This window comes from Eublepharis macularius, chromosome 2 (assembly GCF_028583425.1).
Source record: "Eublepharis macularius isolate TG4126 chromosome 2, MPM_Emac_v1.0, whole genome shotgun sequence".
Taxonomy (NCBI): Eukaryota; Metazoa; Chordata; class Lepidosauria; order Squamata; family Eublepharidae; genus Eublepharis; species Eublepharis macularius.
Window position 1 is genome coordinate 200,078,563 of NC_072791.1, and position 12,376 is coordinate 200,090,938.

General features: G+C 40.8%; 1 protein-coding gene across 7 annotated transcripts in view; it reads left to right on the forward strand.

The window, feature by feature from the left end:
• Window positions 1-12,376, forward strand: part of RAPGEF4 (Rap guanine nucleotide exchange factor 4) — an 87,219-nt gene that overhangs the window by 18,640 nt on the left and 56,203 nt on the right. For all 7 annotated transcript variants that reach the window (XM_054970904.1, XM_054970905.1, XM_054970907.1 and 4 more), the window contains 2 exons: window positions 1,233-1,354; window positions 3,780-3,963. In XM_054970904.1, the coding sequence (XP_054826879.1) occupies window positions 1,233-1,354; window positions 3,780-3,963 (306 nt within the window). The remainder of the gene's footprint in view (window positions 1-1,232; window positions 1,355-3,779; window positions 3,964-12,376) is intronic.

Here is a 12,376-nt window from a genome sequence, read left to right on the forward strand (position 1 = left end):
AGCAGTCATATCAATTAAGTGTCTGTGTGATATTTCTCTGGAAGGAACTTAAAATATTAATTAAATTTTCTAAGAAGCATGGACCATATTGGGAATGGTATCTTTTGAGCAAGGCTGGAGTACTTCTTTACCTTTATTTCACATCATGTATAAGTATTGCTCCAGAGCACTTCATTCTAAGTCATTCATTACACACAACTTGGCTGTTGTTGTTAAGTGGGCCATGTATGCATGCCAGAAGCACAGATCCCTTTTTGTCAGGAAGCAGAGATGTAACTGACTGACTTCACTGATTAATATTGATATAGTTTAAAAATTAACCACAGCAAAAAAAAAAAAAATTGAACGTTTTGCTAAGAGGGTTTTCCCCCCAATTTTTTTTAACTTGGAACTTGAATTCAATTAAGAACTATAAAACCAGGCATGGGACAGCCAAGAGGGCTCCACGAAACCTTTCTCATAAACACAGCCAATTTCATTATAAATTACTGCCGTAATTAGTTCTGCTATATCTCTTGAGTAAAGAATCTCTGTGCTCCGTGTCCTGTGCCAAATCACGGGGATGCTTTTGCCATATGGGCAATTGTACCAAACAAGATAATATTTTGTTTTTTGTTGTGCTCACATTGGGAATTAAATCTACAGAAACAGTAGCTTTATAGTGCAATCCTGTGTAGAGTGTATGCCCATTGAAATGCTCCATCCCTTTAATAGAGGCTTAATATGTGGGGAAGGGCAGTTGAAGTTTTTCATGGCATGGAGGTAAATAGCATCATCTGGTAAATAGCTTGCCATTATACCACTTCTAAAAAGCCAGGACATTTTTTGCCTCCCCCCTCACTGTGGCCCCAAGTGCCCCTTGATACTCCTGGGGAGTCCTCTGTCCCCCTGAATAAGAGGAGGTCATTCTGGGCTGCACCAGGAGGGGAAACAAGCAAGTCACACTTTGTGGGTGGAAATTCTTCTGCCTGCAGAAATGCTTCAGGGGTGTTGTTCAGCCCCCACCAACCTTCTAGTGAGATGAGTATGGAATGAACCAGTGTCATGTCTCCTGTGGCTAAAGCAGCTGAAGCAGAGCTCCTTGGCGCTATTATTCCTGATCACTGCCTCAGGTAGATTCTTTCTCCTGACCTGGTTCAGCTTACTGGTAAATTATTATGACTTACAAAATGCCTATATCCATTTGGTACATTATAAGCATTAAAAATGAAACCCATTTTTCCCTCCCTCAGACAATGCTGTGTTGGAACAGAACTAGTAGACTGGATAATGCAGCAAAGTTCGTGTGTTCATTTACGTACGCAGGCTGTTGGCATGTGGCAAGTATTATTGGAAGAAGGCGTTCTCAATCACGGTAAGAAGAGCCCTGGCCTGACAGAAAATTCCTCCCATCAGACCTGCTGGCTACATTCTTTAGGAGTTCTAAAGAGATTATATTTCTGTCAAAAATGCAGCATGTTCTGAAAATATCTGTATCTGACTAACATGACTAATATGTGTAAATGCACACACAAATGCATATTACCAAAATGTGTTTAATAATGTTTGTTGTTGGGTTCTCTGGTGAGATTAATGAGTCCCTGTGTACAGGGTGATGTGCAACTGATTGGATTCCCATTGGTAATGGATAGGGTGATGTGCAACTGATTGGATTCCCATTGGTAATGGATAGGTTGTCCTCTCTTAGCAGTCATGAACATGTTTAATACCTTTAGGTGGTGTGCTCAAGTTCCACATTTTCCTTTTATCCATAAAAATGATGGAGTACATGGGTAAACCTGACACTTATTGGAGGTGAGGGATGAGTTTTACCTTCAATTTTGTAACTGTGTAGCAAGTTACAACCTGTTTACTTTGTCTTATTCTCATTTAATTTTGTAAGTCACTAGCTGCAAACCCCTACCACTTCATATACCTACCCCCATTCTTGAATTCCATGACTTAATCAGATTAGAGTGTGATGTTGATGTACAGCAGTATCTTTGAAATGACTTTCATAGAAACTGTGTTGAGTCCCATGCAATAGATAAACTTTTAAAATTAATCGTTTGCTGAGGTAAGTGTGTCTTAACTGGGGAAGTACTTGGTAATAAATATATCAAGGAACAGGTAAGACCAAGGCCTTTTTTGTGATGGTTCTCATAGGTACTGAGTACCAGCACTTTTTCCAGGGCTCTCCCAAATCCTGAGGGGGGAATTGGTAGAAATTGGCACAGCCTTATATATGAATAGAGGCATTTTTAAAAACAAAAACTGCATTAAGACACTTGCAGCCCTGACCTGGATAGCCTAGGCAAATCTGATCTGCACTGATATGAACTGTGAGTAGAACTTGTGTGAAAGCTAGAATCTTTAATGTCTGTGCGTTGAAACTTTCCCTGAACTAGCTGAGTTGCTGCCGTCCCTGGGGGGGGGGGTAGTAGCTCAAGTGAGGAGAGCCAGTTTGGTATAATGGTTAAGAGAGCGGGACTCTAATCTGGAGAACCGGATTTGATTCCCCACTCCTCCACTTGAAGCCAGCTGGGTGACCTTGGGCTAGTCACAGCTTTTAGCTCTCTCAGGGCCAAGCTACAACCTGCCCCCCAGCCCCCCCACCTCACAGAGTGTTTTGTTGTGGGGATAATAATAACATACTTTGTAAACAGCTCTGAGTGGGTGTTAAGTCATCCTGAAGGGCAGTATATAAATCGAATGTTGTTGTTGTTATTAAAGATTCTAGCTTTCAGACAAGTTCTACTCACAGTTCATATCAGTGCAAACATGGTTCAAACGAAGTAAATACTTTTATAATTTATTCAGTACCGGTGGTAAAAAAGGATGGATTCCTCCATCCCTCATTGAGGAGAAGTAATTAGTGAGACAAAGGCAGGAAAAGGGGCAATAAAAGGCTCATATGTCCCATGCATCCCAAAGGGAAGAAGGGCTGAAAGGAGCATCTGACTATAATTCCCATAAGTCTGTTCTTAAAGGCACAAACTTTATTCCCTATTGATTTCTCTTGCCAGTACATCGACATTTTTATTCTGCTGTAACAGCACAGATCTCAACAGACTCCCAAAAGCGAAGGAGGATTAGCCTTGGTTATTAATTGGATAAGAGACCTCCAAAAAAGACTAGGGTTGCTGTGCAGAGGCAGGCAAACCACCACTGAACTTGTCTTGAAAACCCCAGCAGAGGTTGACATAAGTCTGCTATGACTTGATGGCATTCTCCACCACCACCAAGACAGTTGCATTCTCAGTTAACATAACATAAAACTGTTAATTAAGAGTAATTCAGCAGTGGAATCGGCTGCCCAGGAATGTGGTGGGTTCCCCCTCATTGGTAGTCTTCAAGGCGCAGCTGGACAAATACTTGTTGGGGATTCTTTAGGCGGCGGTTCCTGCATTGGGGGTTGGACTAGATGGTCTGTAAGGTTCCTTCCAGCTCCATGATTCTGAGATTCTAATCAAAATTACACATCAAGCCACCATCTTAGACTGCTGCAATCCCCACACAAAGGAAGGCACATTTTAAAGTCCTTGTAGAAGAGGCTTCAGGGAATCTAAAATCAAAAACTGTTTATTCTTAAGAGCATTCCAAGACTAACTCTTGACATGTGATGGTCATGTCATCGATGTGTTGTGTTGTCTCATTCAATATTCTTTTTGGCAATTGCCAGTGTTGTAGTCCCATTCCGAATTGTTCTTCTGGTCGATTTGATTTTATGTTGTTTCATGTATCAGCCCTTCCCATGATAATTGGTTAACTTCAAATAAACTTTATATTGGTGCTTCCAGTGGATCAAGAACAGCACTTCCAGGACAAATACTTATTTTATCGATTTTTGGATGATGAACATGAAGATGCCTCTATGCCAACTGAAGAGGAGAAGAAAGAATGTGATGAAGAGCTACAAGACACCATGCTTCTTCTCTCTCAGATTGGACCAGATGCCCACATGAGGATGATTCTTAGAAAACCGTAAGCTCACAAATAGGGTGCTACTTTTGAGACTCATAGGTGTGACAACTGAAAATGCCTCTCAGAGTAACAGTGCAACTTTATGCAGAGTTACTTCATACTTAATCCATTAGGGCTTATACTGGAGTAACATGGCATTGGATTGGACTATAAATTGTGTAGGTATGAGTAAGTTGTCATTGGGATACATATTAGACTTCACCTTCAAAATGTCTTTGATTGCTGTGAGTGGGACAGTTGCTGAGGAGCAATTTTGAGAGAATAGCAGCAGGAACAGGAAATGATTAGTGTATCAGATCAGGGGCCAACCAATTGCTGTGGAGAGCCGGCAACTGGGCTCAGAGGTTGAGGCCTTTCCCTGAATGTTGCCTCCTGGCAGTGGTATTCAGAAGTTTGCTGCCTCCGAATGTGGAGGTTTCCTTTAGTCACCATGGCCAGTAGCCACTGATAGACTCTGTCTATTATCCTTGACTCTGTCTAATCCTCTTTTTACTCTCTCTATCCATGCGGCCATCACTACATCCTCTGGCAGTGAATCCCACATTTTAATCACTTATTGTGTAAAGGAATATTTCCTTTTGTCTATCCTGAATCTAGTGCCCATCAGCTTAATTGAATGCCCTCAAGTTCTAGTATTATGGGAGATGGAGAAAAAGTTCTCTCTGTCTACCCTCTCTACTCCATGAATAATTTTATAAACCCCTGCCATGTTCTACTCTCAGTCGTCTCTTTTCTAAACTGAAAAGTCAGACTCTTCAGCCTTTCCTTATAGGAAAGGTTCTCTAACCCCCTAATCATCTTGGTTGCCCTCTTCTGTACTTTTTCCAGCTCTGCAGTGTCTTTTTAGAGATATGGTGACCAGAATTGCACACAATATTCCAAATGAGATTGCACCATAGATCTATACATGGGCATTATAATATAATATTTTCAATTCTTTTCCTAATAATCTCCAGTTTAGAGTTTGCCTTTCTTCACTATTGGGGCACACTGAGTTGACAGTTTCATTAAGTTGTCCACTACAACCCCAAGGTCTCTTTCCCTCTCAGTCTCAGCAGATTGAGACCCATTAGCATATACTTGAAGGATTTTTTGTTCCAATATGGATCACCTTACAGTTGCTTATATTGAACTTCATTTGCCACACTGTTGCCCAATTTGTGGAGATCTTCCTGGAGCTCTTCATAGTCATCACTTCACAGTCCTCCTGAATAGTTTCATATAATCTGCAGATTTGGCCACTACACTCCCCCCCGCCCCCGTTCCAGATAATTTAAGAACAAATTAAATAACACCGTTCGCACTACCAATCCTTGTGGGACCCCACTTCTTACTTCCCTTCATTGTGAGATCTGTCCATTTATTTCTGCTTTTTGCTTCCTGTCATTTAACCATTTTTTAATCCATAAAAGAACCCATCCTCTAATCCTGCAGGCTTTGTTCCTCTATGTCTCTAATAATATTTGATTACAGTTTCTATTACTTTGCTTGGGACAGATGTTGGCTAACAGGCCTATCATTTTCTGGTTTCTGTTTGGACCCCTTTTTAAAAATTGGTGTAACATTTGCTACTTTCAATTCTTCTGGTCCTTTCTTCTGTTCCAGTGGTTAATTTTAGTAGCTCTCTCCCTTCCTCCATTTCTTTCCTTCTATTTACAGTAGTCAACAACAATTCACACAGCTTTTTTATATGGCCAGCTGACCACTTTCAATAATTCAATACCATCATTAAAAAAATTGTGATTGTGAGTGTTCTGATATCAAGTGCTTGGAATGTTCTACTTCTGTGGGAAGACTAATCTCCAAGATTTATTTTCACTTTAAGAAAGAGTATAAAAAGTTACAAATGAACAAGAAATGCCAAGCCAAAAGGTATAGTGTCTCTTCACAAAAGTATTACTATCTAATAACTCTAAATTATTTTGACATACAGAGATTAAGTAGCTAGTCAAGCTCCTGTAGGCAGCTGATCTTTCTTGCCTGCCTCCCATTGCCTCCACTATCACCTCGGCGAGGTTTGATTAATACTGCCCACAGGACCTATGTATCTTAATATAAGAAGAGTCCCAAATGGCCTTTTTGACCATGTCAAGAGCTCTGAACCATCTCTGAATCTTGGATATCTTTACTAAGGCCAGGCTTTTGAAAATGGCAGGTGAGGCGATAACCTGTACCTAGATGATATAACTTCATAGTGCTCCTCCAGAAAGAACATAAAAAAGCAAGGTATTGGGGAGAAGGTCTACTATCTGAAGTGCAGGTTTTCTTTGTGTAGGAATTCAGAAGGTGGAGGGTGGAGGATTTCTTCATGTTAATCTCTACAGTCTAAAGTTGTACAGCCCAGACACAGGGTTGCCTTACCACTCCATCTGCTGTTGGTGAGAATCAGGTTCATTTTAACTAGATATTTTAATCATTTTACTAAAATGTACAAGAGGTATAGTACATTGGCTGGAAGTTGACTTGGAAAAGACACCCAGTTTGCAAATCGGCACAGCTGCTGCCTTTGAGTTGTGACTCTCTCAGAGGATGCAAAACTCACATAATTGCCGTGAAAGAAATAATGCAATTTCCTCCACCACCCCCACACACAAAAAAATTGCTGAAAAGATTACTTTGAGCATTTGATTGTATAATAAAGCTGTTGCTTTTAAAAGGTGCTTTCTATTGTTTCAAATCTGAAACTCACTTGCAAAATGTGTCACTTGTTTTGACAGGCAACTTAAAAAATTCTCTATTTATTACATTAACTGCAACATTTTAACTGTCAAATGATGAAAGAATGTCTGTAGTTTTTTTAAAAAACAATAAAGCTGAAAGAGGGAAAACTGGCAGACACTTGTTACTATTGGGAAGGAGGTTTTTGTTTTAAAAAACCCACACACATTGTGATAAATGTAAAATTAGCTTCTTTTCTTCAACGTAGCAAACAAGAAGGCCAACTTCTAATGAGGTGTGCAGTGAGATGTACACATCTGCAGCATTCTACTAGAAGAATATTACTTTGACAATTTAAAAGAAATATTACTTTGACAATTAAAAAAAAAATCAGTTCAAGAATGACAATCCCAATTGCATTTTTTATGTTTTAATCTGTATTTTGCTGATTTAGCTGTTAGCATTAATGCTGTTTAGCTTTCACTGAAACATAAATGTAAACATTTAAAAACTATGAATCCAGCACAGTTTAACCTGAGAAGGGTAGTTATAATCAGCACTTGTTGTGTGCTAAGTATAGGGTTGGTTTCTTGCTTACCGTATTGCTTGGTTCTTTGAGGATTCTGAGAAGGACCCCAAGCTCCAGACATTTCATGGATAAACCATAGAGGCCTGACCCAGGTGACTTCCATGGTCGGGGGCGGGGAGGTGGATTTGCTCTGTGTGGCCGGTGGGATGTCTTTCCTTTTGGAGGGAGCCACCATATTACACTGAGCACCTTTAGAGTGTGTTGTGTGCAGCTGCGGAGCCTTTCCATCTTTTGCTTTGAATTTAAAAGGCAATAGCATGGTGGCTGCAGGCAGAATGTCCATATCAAAGCTCTGCCCACAGGAACTCTACGCAGGTGGTGGTGGCACCTTCAAAATGGCAGAGATAAGCTGTTTTTCTGCCCTCACTTTCAGCTCATTCATGGGCTTCTTTGAGGGTTTTTTATTTTTAGTTCACAGCTGATCTACAGTGTCACTTTAACTGTGGCTGTGGGAAAGGGGGGCAAGAGTGTCACTTCTTGACTCAATTTTTCTGGGCCGCAATGACCAATCACAAGGGACAGCAGAGAGTAATGTGTGGAGGCTGCCCCCTCTTGCCTGCATCTCAGGGCCAAGCTATAAGTGACGAATTACACTTGAATGGCAAGTAAAGAGACTCACATGTATTCCTCCCCATTCACTTGCACTCCACTTGCACTCCACTCAGTCACGTGATCGAGTGGAGAGCAAGTGGAGTGCAAGTGAACAGGGAGGAATACATGTGAGTGTGTTCACTTGCCACTCAAGTGTAATTCGTCACTTCTAGCTTGGCCCTCACTCTCTGCTGCATTCATAGCAGGAGTGCCGTTTTACAGCCCTGTGTGGAATGCTCCCTAGTTTGGATGTAAGATATCCAAAAGATCAGTTCTGCAAACACTGGCACCCTGATCCCCCATGATTAAATAAATCAATTCAGGGGGGAAAGACATATTTCTAAAAGATAAATTCAAAGAAGAAAAGACCAAAAAAGATAAAGAAAGAAAGAAAAAAGAAAAAAGAAAAAAATATGGATAGGAATACATACCAATTTTCCATTTAAAGAGGTATGACAACGTTACATATTATATATTACCTCTAAAATTAGCATAAGTAGCTGCTTTTCCTTTCCATCTAGACATTCTTTCCCTCTCCCTAATCTTCAAAAGTGCAGATCATTAGTTCATCTCTTTCTGTTTCTCACAAAAAGTCTGTAACGGGCTTCTAGAGCTTGATTTTAACCATTAACTTAAAGCAAAGCAGAGTTGGTTTTAAAGCTTATAACATGCCTTTAAAAGAGCAGCTGTGTTAGTTATGGCTTGTTGCTTTTTCAGATTTCTACTACTGTGTCTGAAATCCCCAAAGCAAGAAATTTTAACCCATTTGTTTGACATTTAGTAGACAGTATCTGTGCAGTGAGGGGTGTTACCTGGCAAAACTTCATACAGATCCAGTGCAAAAAGGCTGCGTTATAGAAATCTTGATCCTAAGTTTCCGTGATCCTAGATTCCTAAGTTTATGACCAGTAAGGTTGCTCCTTTAACTTCTGCACTATGTGAGTATTAAGTTTGCTGCTGGCTAACAGCTTCTCCTCGGTGTAATTTTCTTCTCTGACGGGATTTGGATTGTAACAGTAGTGCCAATTTTGAGCAAAGGCAGAGGGACCTAAAAGAGCAGGGGAAACAGTAACTACATGAAACCTAAGCAAGCAGAAAATGTCAGACTGTCTAACGTCTATATTGCTTATGTGGAGTGGAAATTGAGGAAGCAGCGCTATCTTTTGAAACATGAATAGAATTGTAAGCGCTGAGCTCTTCTCTGAAACGGGAGGGTGTTTTTTAAAAACATTGCACAGATTTCATGAAAGTAGAAAGCCAAACCATTTACACATCTGCGTTGCTTGAATTTACTGCAGCCGAGTTTGGCTGTTCCTATATCCTACTTGAGTTATGGACGACTCCCATAGCCACCTGCTGTGCTTCTGCTTTTCTTGCTTCCGAGCAGCATAACTGGTTCTAAAGCTCTGCATCACACATGTATCTTCCTCACCAAAGATACATGTTCGGCAGCAGAAGTCATGTGACAGCTTCTCCTGGGGTTGCCTTCAGTCTATAGAATGCCAAGAGATGTTTCATGGGTGCCTTGTCTGTCATTTGAGGCACTGGGCTTTATTTCCTGCATTTTTAATCTTGGGATGCTGCCTTTTTAAAATGTTTTTGTGACGATGATTGTTGCTATGTCTACACGATCTTACTCGATTTTCTTGTGAACTACCCGTTGGGTAGAAAGGTGGTGTTCAGTTTTTTAAAGAAATAAGTAAGTGATGTATGTTTCAACCCTTTGGCAGGAAAAGATCTCAGGAGACTAGAGTTTGCCTTTCTGGAGACTGATCTGCCTCGTCACAATAAGCAAAGCTATAAGCAGTTGTTCTCTGGCTTGTTGGCAACCTTTCCCCACTTTCTTTGATGTGGGTTGGGATCTAGTTATAGCAAGGCACCAAGGCAGCCTATTCTAGGTACACATCAGAGTATAAATAAAGAGTGAATCATTAAAGTTTTTCAAGTGCCCCTGAACCAGCATGTTTTGGTTGTCCTTGTGCAATCCTAAGAAGAATTACGGTCTTTTAACTCCATTGAAGTCAGTGCGCTTAAAAGGGTGTAACTCTGTTTAGGATTGTGCCATAAATGAACTAGTACTGTGTGTGGAAAAAGAAAACATGCAGCAACTTCCAGAGATTAAAGAGGAACCATGCCTTCTCCCCAAATATAACCTGTATGGCATAGATGTAACCTTCCCATCTGTATTCTGCTAAGCAGCTGCATTGCAAAGGGAAGGGGCACTACAATTTTGCATCCCATTAACACAATTTATTGGTGAGAAAGTACAACAGGTTTCTTCCTTCTTTGCAGCGTTAAGCAGTGACAGCCTGGGGTAGAATCTATTAGTGCTGGTACTCCAAGGCTCAATGTCTGAACCTCCCAAGCCTTTTCAAGGGGTCTGATAATTGCCAAACACATCATAAGTAAAATGGATGAATGAAACACAAGAAAAAAAAAGCACAGCCTACGAACAGTATTCAGACCCACCAGAAAAATACAACAGATGCTACGTTTAGCAAAAGACAGTAGAGACCCCCTCACCTCTGCAGGAGTATACCGTATACCCTGCAGCTGTGGACAAGTTTACATCGGGACCACAAAGCATAGCATCCAGACAAGAATAAAAGGACTTGAAAGACACTGCAGACTTGGCCATCCTGAAAAATCAGCAGTGGCTGAACATAGCCTTACTCAAACAGGACACAGTATCCTATTCCAGGACACTAAAATACTTGACAACACTTCCAACTACTTTGTCAGATTGTACAGGGAAGCCATTGAAATTCATAAGCATAAACACAATTTCAATAGGAAAGAAGAGACTTCAAGAATGAATAGAGCATGGCTTCCAGCCCTGCAAAACATCAGGCTAACGAAATACTCCACATCCCACAATAGCCCTGCAGAGAAGATTAGCATATCAAGCACCAATCCATATGCAAAAGAACCTCCTCAGGATACAGTGACGCCTCCCTCCATTAGCATTCCACACTCCTACAGGATGACTCAGCCCAAACCCACTTTCCTGAGTAGATATAAATTACCTGCCAACATCTTCTCCACACTGTGACACTGAGAGATCTCTGTCTTTTGGTGCTACACCTCTGAAGATGCCAGCCACAGCTGCTGACGAAACGTCAGGAACTACAATGCCAAGACCACGGCTATACAGCCTGGAAAATCCACAACAACCATCGAGACACAAGTAGATTATCTTATGGAGTGGTGTTGGTTGAGAGAACGATAGTATTGGAATGGGCTTGCTTTAGTTGAAACTGGCAGCTAAACCCTTCTCTTTATTAATTTATTTAAAATATTTATACCCCACTCTATCGCTTCAGACTCCAGGTGACTAATTAAAGAGTAAAAGCTGCAAGAACCTAACAACATTATAAGCCGCCAGCAGCTAGTGAGATTACTCACCCAGCATCCTACACATGGATAATCTTTTAGTCAAATGATGTCTTCATACGCAGTGCTTGTGGCCTTTCTATACCTTTTAGATTTTGTGGCACATCACTGCAGATCTAGACAGATCTGTAAATATGCAACTCCAACAATATGCTAAGCCCTGTACAGCAGTCTGCAGTGATGTGCCCCAAAATCTAATATATATATATATATATATATATGTATATATGTATAGGATGCCACCTTGATCTCTCACCCTGGAATTCTTTTTCTTTGCGAATTGGAGTTCATCCACATTTATTGTTCAAGCAGAAAAGAGCCGGCTGCTGAACAGAAAGCACCACAGTGGCTGCTTGATTCTAAGGGGCATTCTTTATTCTTGTCCACATAGCAGCAATAGAAAAACTCGTTGTCTGTGACCTTGATGGACTACTCAAACAGTCAACGGTGTTTATTGATCATATAATTTCTCCTGAACTCTCTTTTCTTCTGCTAATGTGCAGCTTGGTTCTCCATCTACCTCCCATTTATTATCCCCGGCTGTAACAGACCGTTGCTCACCCGATGAGTTTGCCGCAGAAAGTAGGTCTTCACACAGCAGGAATTCTAGAAATCTACATCAGTGGGCACCACATAGGCTTACAGAAGCTGTGAGGGTTGGTATTATCTCTTGTGACGCCTGGAGAAGCGGAAAAAGGGGAACTCCTCTGCAACTGCCTGCCACTTCTGATATTTGATATTTTCACACATGCTAAAGGAAAGCTCAAGAATACATAATCAGAATACTTACCCTCTTCAACAATATATCGTATGCAGTTGGCATTTTGGAACTTACTCTGTCTTGGCTAATTCTTCAACAATTGCACACACGAAAAAGCAAAGCCACAAAAGAAATCCTTTACGCAAACCTGCTTTGATGAAGTACTGTTAGTAAAAATTACAGGAAAGGCACACATACAAAAAGGTAGATTCATTAGAGGAATGCTGTCACTCACATGTTACAAATGCCATTTCTTTGACCTCTAGGCTGTTAGTGTAGGTGCTTTTGCTATTATGAACAGCAATGAAAAATAATGCCTCACAATTCTTTGGAAGGAGGGAGCCATTGCTAAACTCCATTTGTATAAGGCAGCAAAGAAAAGACAACAAGCCCAGCCGGCCTGTTTCTCTTCCACTCCAGCA